This window comes from Salvia hispanica, chromosome 4, assembly GCF_023119035.1.
Source record: "Salvia hispanica cultivar TCC Black 2014 chromosome 4, UniMelb_Shisp_WGS_1.0, whole genome shotgun sequence".
Classification (NCBI taxonomy): domain Eukaryota; kingdom Viridiplantae; phylum Streptophyta; class Magnoliopsida; order Lamiales; family Lamiaceae; genus Salvia; species Salvia hispanica.
Genome location: NC_062968.1, coordinates 44,527,975 through 44,538,602, shown reverse-complemented (window position 1 = coordinate 44,538,602; position 10,628 = coordinate 44,527,975). Strand labels below are relative to the sequence as shown.

Sequence of the window (10,628 nt, the reverse complement as noted above, 5' to 3'; positions counted from 1 at the left end):
CTTGAAATACATTTTTAGTACTCCCTAGTACTAATTTTTACCCAAAATACCCCATAAAAATCACATTTTCACATTTTTGCCATAGAGGGCCTTTTTGGACCTACACGAAAAGAGTACCTAAAATGATATACATATCTTCTCTATTTTTTTCCTTCTATACTATTAGTATAATTAATTATTGCTAAAATTATTATTATGATGTTATAAATTAATATTTAAATTATTTTTTAATGTAATTCAATTTATGACTAATACTTAATTATAGTTATATTCTTTATTATATTTTATTATTATGATACTAATAACTCATAATTAATAAATAATTATAATATTTTATTTAAAATATGATTCATATAATATTAAATTATAATAATAATAATAATTATTATTATTTATCTTCTTAATAACTACAATATATTCTTAATAAAATTTAAAATTGTGAATTATATTTATAACAATATAAAATGAATGAATATTTTTAAATAGGTGTTTTAGTCCTAAAATGATATAAACAATTAAATTAAAAATATTCAGTTATATAGTTTAAACAATTGATTTAATTAGGTATTTTGTCCTTAATTTATATTATGAATGTCAATTAGGTGTGTGTATAAAATACTAAAAAAAGAAGAAAAGGAAGAAAAGAGAAAAAAGAGGAAATAAAAAGTAAGAAGAAAAAGGAAAGAGGAAATGGGAAAAAAATTCACATTTTTGGTGCTATTTAGTTAAAATTTCCAAATATACCCTATATGACTCAAAAATCACATACTATTTACGTAGTTAACTCTAGGGCTGGGTAAAAATACCGAAATACCGAAATATCGGCCTTATCGTATCGAAAAAATACCGAATATACCAAATTTTCGGTATACCGTGACTTTCGGTACGGTATGATACCTTACCGAAAGATTCCGGTAAGGTAGCGGTATGAATTTTTAAATACCGCGGTATACCGCTGCATACCGAAATTCGGTATATACCGTAAATTAAGGTATATACCGTAAACTAGGGTATATACCAAAAAAATATAAACACAATTATATATAAAATATATTTTATATATTTTTAAATTATAAAATCTATTGTGAAATATAAATATAATTATGAATAAATTATATTTAATTTATTTTTAAAATTATAAAATATAAATAATATTCTAAAAACTCTATTTTATTTTATTTTAATTGATGTTGAAAGTCGGGTATACCGCAAAAGTAAGGTATAATGAACTTCGGTACGGTATACCAAAAACAAGGTATGGTATTGGTATGGAAATTCGTCATACCGAAAATAAGGTATACCGAAAACTTTGGTAATGTAAAGGTATGATTTTTTCGCATACTGTATTCACGGTAAGGTATACGGTATGGTGGTTTCGGTAAGGTATACCGTACCTACCCACCCTAGTTAACTCTATTTTTACACTTATAATAACTTACGTTGGTGCACATATAAATTCAAGTAAATTGTCAAATCTAGATCAAACTTTCAATATTCACATTTGAAAACCAAACTAGTTCATTTTAATGGCTAATCAAATCATCGAATAGGAAAAAAACGAAGTGGTACATAATATAACATGAAAAGTGACAATAAATCATGGTACATCGTATCATTTCTTACAAAAATGGCATTTTGTCGTGCACTTGAAATCCTTTGTTCCATTTGTACCACTTACGGTTTTTAATTACTAATAAATCCTTTATGTTTTGAAGTAGTTTAATGATTATTAATTAATTCTCTAATTCATGTTAGTTTATAGTTATTTTTTTATATTTAGATTGTGTTTTAAATTAAATGCTCAAGTTTTTAATAAGCATATTGTATATTGCAATCCAATCCGAAAATATCAAATTTTATGTAAAATTAATCGGAACCGAATTATTTGAAAATCTAAAATTCTAACTATGAAATCCAATCCGATTTGAAAAATTCGAAACTACTTACAAATTTTATATCCAATACCAAAATTCCAAAATTTTGAAATCTCATACCAAATTGTAAAATGTCATACTGTCAACTATCTTCATAATTGTTCAACACAAAGGTTTCATATTTATTAGGTTTATTATTGTACTAATATATTTTATTAATATATGTATAAAAATTCTTTGGATTACTTTGAATTTGAAATACCCAATACGATCCAATCAAAACATCAGATTTTTTTGAAAAATCCAAAGATAAATTTAGATTTTAATTTGATTCACATATCGATTTTTAGGATTTTGGATATTTTTGTTCATCTCTAATTATAACATTGTAGATATATTTAATTGTTTAATTTTCCAGATCCATTCTATTTTCTATATTTCTTTTTGGGGATAATTTTATATATTTCCAATTTTTCATTCTCTATCTTCAAACATCGGATCTTCACTTAGAGCATTTTCAAAGGGAGAGGTCAAGTTTAATAACTATCATATTTACTTTTTTTTAGAGTGAACTGCATAAAACGGTCATAACTTTTCGGTTTGTTGCACCGTTGACCCCTAACAAAAAAAATCCCACCATAGGGGTTTGACAAAATATAAAATCACAAACCTTGCATATTTTGCCATTTTTTGGACAAAATTGCCCAAATAGCTTGAAGGACAATTTTGTCTAATAACTGTCATCCTGCTCACCCACTCTACATTGACTTACAAAGCTTTGTCAAATCATACAGTGTAAGGGTCATATATCCTATGGCCCTTCAATTATTTTACTAGATTCATCAATAGATCAACTTCATCCAATTCTCCCTTAATTTTTCGAATTCATTTTATTAATCCAAATTCTATAAATAAAAAATCATTCATCTACCAATATCATCAAACACAATTAAAATTCCAATAAATTGAAAAAATTAAAGAATCCCAAATCTACAAATCCAAACAAAGTCGAAGAACACCCATAAATCTGCATTCTCCAACATCATACTCTTTCCCAATCTTCCACTTGGTGGTCCATTTCCAGCCTAAAATAAAAAAAAACAATTCCCACTCAAAAATTCCAAAATCAAAATGCAATTCTATCTTCAAACCCACATCCACAAAGTTAAAGTCTGAAAATGGCTGTCGAAGGTAACGAAACCTCTCTCCGCCGCCAAAACTCCGCCACGTCGAGGACCATACCAGAATGGTTGGTGGCGGCGAGGTTCAAAAACCCTAGATCCCTAATTTAAAGCTGAGGGAGGAGGGAAAGAGAAGAGAAAGTGAAAATGGGGGAAAACAAAAACGAAGGACGGCGGGTGGGGTGAGGTCTGAAGCACAAAGAGGGGCGGCGTCGTTGATATGCTGCCGGAAATTGAAGAGGAAAGATATTTGTATTTTCATGAAAAATCATTTGCCAAGGAAAGATATTTGAGAAATATTACCTTTATGTTTTGGAATACATCTCGTAATATTTTTTAATGAAAAATTAATTTATCTTTCCTATGTTTTTTTTCTTTGAAATTTGTTTCTTTTTTAAATGATATATTTCCCTTTTTAAAAATATTACATATTTTAATATACCTTATCCCCTTAAAAATGCTATGGTTATGCTTGTATTGTTAAAAACTTAAACTTGTACCACATGTATTATGTTAGGGCATCCGCAATGGGCGGACGATGCATCGTCCGTCGCATCGTCCGCCACTGCAGCATCGCGGACGATGGGTTAACCATCGTCCGCACCCCATACATTATGCGCGAAGGATACCCATCGTCCGTCGCATCGTCCGCCACTGTGGACGACTCGGACGATGGGAACGCGTTTCATTTTTTTTAAAATTTTTTCAGAATTTTTTTCTTATTTAAACACTACTATTCTCTACCATTTCACACACTCCAATTTCACATCTCTTCAATTTCTCTTCAATTATTCTCTCTCATCGTCTCAAAAATGAATCCCGACGACTACGATTTGAGTACATCGGATGGCTGCAGACAGGCCTTGACTCGAGCCTTGTTCGATGTCGTTAATGAAGCCAAGGCGGAATGCTTGACACAAATGCAGCGGGGGCAGGCGGCGGCGGCCGAGGCGCGGGTCCCTCGCCCGATACGACGTCGGACGTTTGTCCCCCGCGAGCACGACGTAGCGCACGAACGTCTGTTCGCAGATTATTTTGCCAAGAATCCAAGGTGGGGCCCGAATGTTTTTCACCGACGTTTTAGAATGAGCCGAGATCTTTTTCTCCGCATTGTACACACGTTGGAAGGACGTGATGAGTACTTCCAAGATCGGGAAGACGGGATCGGCAGACCCGGAATTACGCCGTTGCGTAGTGCACGGTTGTAATCCGCCAATTGGCCTACGGCACAACATCGGATATGTTCGATGAGTACCTCCACGTCGTGGAGACAACTGGCCGCGAATGTCTCAAGACTTTTTGTAAGTTAGTTGTGGAGGCTTTTGGGGCCGCACACATCATATGGGGTACTACTTGGCCGATGGCATATACCCGAGGTGGCATGTTTTTTTGAAGACGATCAGTTGCCCAATTGGTGAGAGGAGAGTCTTGTTTGCGGCAAAGCAGGAGTCCGCGCGGAAGGATGTGGAGCGGGCTTTTGGGGTGCTCCAATCGCGGTGGGCAATCGTGAAAGGTCCGACGCGTTTCTGGTACAAGGAAGTCATCGCCGACGTCATGTATGCGTGCATCATCATGCATAACATGATAGTCGAACAAGAACGTGGACATGTCACCAATTGGGTGGATGATGAAGCCGGGGCTAGCTCCAGCACGACGACCTCGCTTGTCACTCGAGGATTACCGACTAGCTTCGGTACGGTTCTACAACGACAGACCTCAATGTGCAACCAACAAGACCATACTCAGCTCATGACCGACATGATTGAAGAAGTTTGGAACCGCAACCGTCGCCGTTGAGAAATTGTAGTTTTTTTATTTCGTATTGTAATGTTTGAATTTTAATGAAGTGAAGTTAGTTTTCCAAATTTTGAAGTATTTAAATATTCAAATAATAGATAAAATGCTTAGGACGTCGCTTAGGGCGGGCTATAGTCCGCCCCATTGCAGGTGGAATAGGAGGAGGGTAAAATGCTGATGTGACGGTGCATAAGATGTCGCTTAAGGCGTCCCATTATGGATGCCCTTAGCACAAAAGAAAAAAACATCAAAGCACAAATTAGGTAATTATTGATTTTACATTTATTTAACAATAACACTTCATTTGTCTCACGAAAGTAAATATCTATACTAGTATTTTGGAAGATGTCTGAAAATATAGTACTGTAGTATATGTTCTTGGTTATTTATTTAGAATGTCACATGACACAGTCGATATTTAAATTGGTGACAGTACAAATTATATTATCCACCAAATATAGCCGATGATAAAATAGAAACATTATAAATGTGCAAAAGTCGTGGCCTAACGGCAGTTAGGCAGGTTGTGAAGTCCACATCCAATTCCATAATAAATTAATTTCCCAATCGAAATTTTAATTTTTATATTCTAAATGCAAATAAAAATATGAACTTATAAAAAAAAAAAAAAAACTATGCTATTTCATTGATTAATTTTAATAATTATTCCTAATTAATAAACCCTCTGCAAACCAAGTTCTTCGTCGGTCGTCTCTCACACCTCCAAAAAGTGAAAACACACACACAACACGCGATATTTCTCTCCTTTTCTTCTGCTCCTTCTCCTCCACAGTGTATATATAATTTCACCGATTCAACATTCATGTAAGGTCTATGCAATTCAACATTCATGTAAGATTTTATGAGTTAGTTTTGATTTTTATTTTTATGTTGACGATTTTCTGCTGAATCTGAGCCGTTGAATTCGACGATTCAACCACCAATGCTACTCAGATCTCTTCAATTTAGTCCGTCCTAGTAGATCCGTGCAGGATTCTCAGTAAAATCGCCGTAGAAATTCTTCGATATTCGATAGGATCTGGGGATTGTATAATTTTCGAGGTTTTGTGAATTGAATTTGGTTGAAGATGGTGGCGGCGAAATCCCAGGGGCGGCTGTTCACGATCGGGCTGGTGGCCTCGTGGTACTCGTCGAACATTGGGGTTTTGCTGCTGAACAAGTATTTGCTGAGCAATTATGGATTCAAGTACCCGATTTTCCTGACGATGTGCCACATGACGGCGTGCTCGTTGCTCAGCTACATCGCGATCGCGTGGATGAAGATGGTGCCGATGCAGACGATAAGATCTAGGGTTCAGTTCATGAAGATCTCGGCGCTCAGCTTGATTTTCTGCGCTTCGGTTGTCAGCGGCAACATCTCGCTCAAGTACTTGCCGGTGAGCTTCAATCAGGCGATTGGCGCCACCACGCCTTTTTTCACTGCGGTGTTCGCCTACTTGATGACGCTCAAGAGGGAAGCGTGGTTGACTTATTTAACGTTGGTTCCTGTTGTTACTGGAGTTGTCATCGCCAGTGGGGTATGCCTCTTTCCTTTGATTCAAATTTGGTTTGGTGAATTTGATTTGTGTTTTGGCATTTTAATTTCTATTTGTACGGATTCCTTTTCTCAATGTAGTACTTGAGCTTGGTTTTGACTACTTAGGTTCATTGGATGAGGTTTCTATGGTGAAAATATGAGCAAAAGAATGATCTCCTGTTATGTGTTGCAATGAACCTGCCGAACAATTGTTCTGCTAGTTTAGGACATGTTTTTTATTAGGGGAAAAAGAGCTTCTTTTGTGTTCTCATCAAACCGATGTTGATCAATTTAGGTAGTACGTAAGTAATTTGTGTATTTAAAGCCGTATATTCTCTGCTTGTGGAGGCTGCTTTGTCTGGATCAGATAGATCATTTTTCTGGGGCCATTATGATGATGATGCTTCCATGATACCATTTTCTGCGAGTGAGGTCGTTGAAATAAGGATTGCCTGATATTAAAGAGTCATGTTGATTCTTATTTCCTCAGCACAGTACTCCAAAGTTTTTTTTCGTTTTACTATGCGCCAGTGACACATTTTGTTCTGATTATCTACCTCTTTAATTGGTGTAGGGTGAACCTAGTTTCCATTTATTCGGGTTTATCATGTGTATTGGTGCAACAGCTGCGAGGGCTCTCAAGTCAGTGGTTCAGGGTATTTTGCTTTCTTCTGAAGGGTAATAATTCTATATTCATGCATAGGGCTAAGTTGACAATGTGCTATATTATTACATCTGGATTCTGAAAGTCGTCATTCTGTTTGAAGGGAAAAACTGAATTCAATGAATCTGCTCCTCTACATGGCTCCTATAGCTGTAGTATTTCTACTTCCTGTAACACTCCTCATGGAAGAAAATGTTGTTGGTATCACATTGGCCCTAGCAAGAGAGGATATCAAAATCATATGGTTATTGCTGTTCAATTCTGCACTTGCATATTTTGTGAATTTGACCAATTTCCTGGTCACGAAGCACACCAGTGCCCTCACTCTTCAGGTACTTCTTTACCAGTAAAAGTACTCTTGTTGGGTTATATGTATTGATTTTCTATTGAATTTTTTTCACACTTGTTGCTTTGAGCCTCTGTTTTTTTATCGGCTGATCTTTGTTTTCAAATAATGCATATCTGTAAAATCCAAGCTAACCTTTAGCCTCCTATTTCCAAAAGGCTAATGTGAAATGTGTGTATATGTTGAATGCAATGAAAATTAAGTACATCCGTCCTTGCACTTACTGTGATTGTGTTAAATGCGTGCACATCCTGCCAGCAACATTTTTTCCGCATCTATATACACTCTGAGGGTCATTTGATGTAAATTTGAAATGTTAGCCTGATCATATTATGTATGATGGGTTGTGGAGAACAGCAGTTAGTTCCACATTAAACTATAATGTCTTGTGGGTTCCTTCAGGTCCTCGGAAATGCTAAAGGGGCAGTGGCAGTTGTAGTCTCCATATTAATTTTCAAGAACCCCGTCTCTGTGACTGGAATGCTTGGATATTCGTTGACAGTATTGGGCGTTATCCTGTACAGTGAAGCCAAGAAGCGTACTAAATGAAGGAACACGTTGAGTCTTTGAGCCATAACCGTCTATGTTTTGATATGAAAAGGTGATACCGTTGATTACTGATGCTGTGCTTCGGGCGTATGAAATTTTGGCCAGGAAGGCGCGGGTGGGTGAAGGCTCCAAACACCTCATTAGCTGTGTAGGAGTTTTTATTGCATTCAATCTCGGTTACTAAATCAGATCCTTTTTTTTAATCACTCTATTCTTTCCTCAACTCAGACACTATATGTTATTATAATTCTTTTTACATCAATCAATTAGTGAAAAGAAATTAAAGTTGTGGTTATACATACATTTTTCATTGGGGTTCAAAATGATATGCCCTTTCTCATTATGAGTTAGTTGACATTTACCTTTAATCACGTCTCTGTTTGGATTGTATCTAAAACACAAGCAATGTTATCCATTCTGCACCACTTTGTTATTGACAAGATTTTTTATAAAGATAAAAGAATATACAAGAGCAATGTGGCACCTGATTGAAATGGTGTCACTTGTGTTTTGTGGTATAAAATCCTATGGTATTCGAAAATAATACTCCCTCCTCCGTCCTATACTTGTATATCCATTTATTACAATATTTTTCTCCTTCTTCTTCTCTTTTACTTTATTATTTATGGGTCCCACCATTCATTATATAATATCAATTACTTTTTTCCTTCTCTTTTATTTTACCAATTACATGCTGCTAACCCTAAATGACCTATTTTTATGGGACGAAGGGAGTATTAAAACATTGGGAAATTGGTCTCTAAAATCATGAACTTTGCCAAAAATTTGGTATTTCCCATGAACTTTGAAATTGGTATATAATATCATGAACTTTGCATTTTGTTTGGTATTTCCCAAACTCACCCAAATATGATATTTTCGTCAAAATCTTATTTAACGTAAGCAACCGTGATATGTTTTATAATATTTTAAACCACTTTTTAAGTTCATAACATATAGGATAAAAAGTCACGTTGAAAACCATGTAAATTTAATTGTGTCAAGTATGATTAAAAAGCCTCGTAAGTTAGTCAAATATAGTAATAAACATGCCGTGGGAAATACCAAACAAAATGCAAAGTTCATGATATTATATACTAATTTCAAAGTTCATGGGAAATACCAAATTTTTGGCAAAGTTCATGATTTTAGAGACCAATTTCCCTAAAACATTTACCTAAATATCTATGCATAAGGTGATTTCACAATAACAGTTATATCATAAAGGATTGATTCCCCATTTTTGGATATAAAAACTTAGTTCCCGCCAAATTACTTCAACAAAGTACTCCAATTTAGTGTTGAATGCATATAGAAACTCTAAAAAAAAATGGCAGTGATCAGAATCTCAAAAAAAACTGGTAAATGAAATCTCAATGAGAGCCAACAACAGTCCAAAATTCACAAAAAAAAAAAACATGAAATGATACAGAGCTCCAATCACAAACAGGAATCATCTCAATTTTTGAATAGGATATCGAAAATCTCAAGAGCTATTTTCCAATTGAGTAAAATGAGCAGAATGCAAACCAGAAAAATCAGGCGAACCAAGCTAGGGCCAAGATTCCGTGACGAATCGGAGAAATGGATCCTGTACTTCATGGTCATGTTAGGGTACATGATCCCCCATTGTTTCCCTCCCACTCCCAGGGTGCGGCCGCCCATCGCTGCATCACTGGTTGTACCATTCGTATTGTTGAAGGTACTCTTCTCATCAAATAGCTCATACACATACGCCTCCGCCGCCCCTTCCTTCCTCAGAGGCGTTCCCAATCCAGATCGCAGATGCCTCAGCAGACCTCCTAAGTACATCTCCGCGTAGTTTCCTTCCTGCGCCTCAGATTCGCTCGGCCAGCCAGTCTCCGTCACGATTACCGGCACATTCTCCTGCCCTGACACCGCCATGGCCGCGATGATTGCGTCGACCATCATGTCGAACAAGTTCCGGTATCTCACTCCGGTGACCACGTCATCGCGGAAATTGAACGGATTCTCCTGAAATAGAACGAATCCGAGCGGAATTTCGGAGTTGATGCTGAAGATGTTGTAAGGGTAGAGGTTGATGAGGAAGGATGAGTTGGTTTCGTCGAGGAACTCGAGCAAGGGGCGAACGACGAGCGATCCGATCGGTTCCTGGAATTCGGCTGCGGAGGGGGGAAACGACGTCGTCATGATGTCGATGAAGGAGAAGGTGGTGGAGACGGAGATTGTGCGGATGCCGAGGTCAAATAGGGCGAGGCGGAGGTTGCGGATGGCAGGGAGGAGGACGGCGGAGGGATCGACGGTTGGATCGACGGCGGGGGAGGTGGTGGTGATGACGTCGGCGCCGGCGGAGATCGTGGAGATGTGTGTGCGAGGGTAGTAGGGGAGGACGTGCGAGTGGAGCCAGAGAGCCGCGGCGGAGCGGTTGGCGGCGAAGGAGGGGATGAGGTGGTTGGGGGCGGTGAGGAGGAGTGTGATGTTGGTGTAGGCGAAGGCGCGGACGGCGGCAGGCGACGGATCGAGGAGGCGGACGGCGGAGATGCAGAGGGATTGGAGCGTGGAGACCACGCGCTCCGGCGGGGGGAGGTTGGGGAGGGAGGGGTTGTAAGTGACGCCTACGGTGGTGGCGGCGGCGGAGTGGAGGAGGATGGAGGCGATGAGGAGGAGGAGAGAAGGCATTTTCGCCATGTGTGGGTCT

The 10,628-nt window shown here is 37.5% G+C and overlaps 2 protein-coding genes across 3 annotated transcripts; one reads left to right on the top strand and one right to left on the bottom strand.

The window, feature by feature from the left end:
* The first annotated feature begins 5,540 nt into the window (after positions 1-5,540).
* LOC125223493 (probable sugar phosphate/phosphate translocator At3g11320) lies at positions 5,541-8,233 on the top strand. Of its 2 annotated transcripts, XM_048126672.1 has the most exons (5): positions 5,546-5,704; positions 5,807-6,390; positions 6,964-7,067; positions 7,157-7,385; positions 7,802-8,233. In XM_048126672.1, the coding sequence occupies exons 2-5, from the start codon at positions 5,941-5,943 to the stop codon at positions 7,946-7,948; spliced, it is 930 nt and encodes a 309-aa protein (XP_047982629.1). In that variant the 5' UTR covers positions 5,546-5,704; positions 5,807-5,940; the 3' UTR covers positions 7,949-8,233. The 2 variants fall into 2 exon arrangements, with proteins under 2 accessions (XP_047982628.1, XP_047982629.1); XM_048126671.1 differs by having other exon boundaries at positions 5,541-6,390.
* Positions 8,234-9,397: 1,164 nt separating this feature from the next.
* LOC125223492 (glucan endo-1,3-beta-glucosidase 13) lies at positions 9,398-10,609 on the bottom strand. Its single transcript, XM_048126670.1, has one exon. The coding sequence runs from the start codon at positions 10,607-10,609 to the stop codon at positions 9,407-9,409; it is 1,203 nt and encodes a 400-aa protein (XP_047982627.1). The 3' UTR covers positions 9,398-9,406.
* Positions 10,610-10,628: the final 19 nt, after the last annotated feature.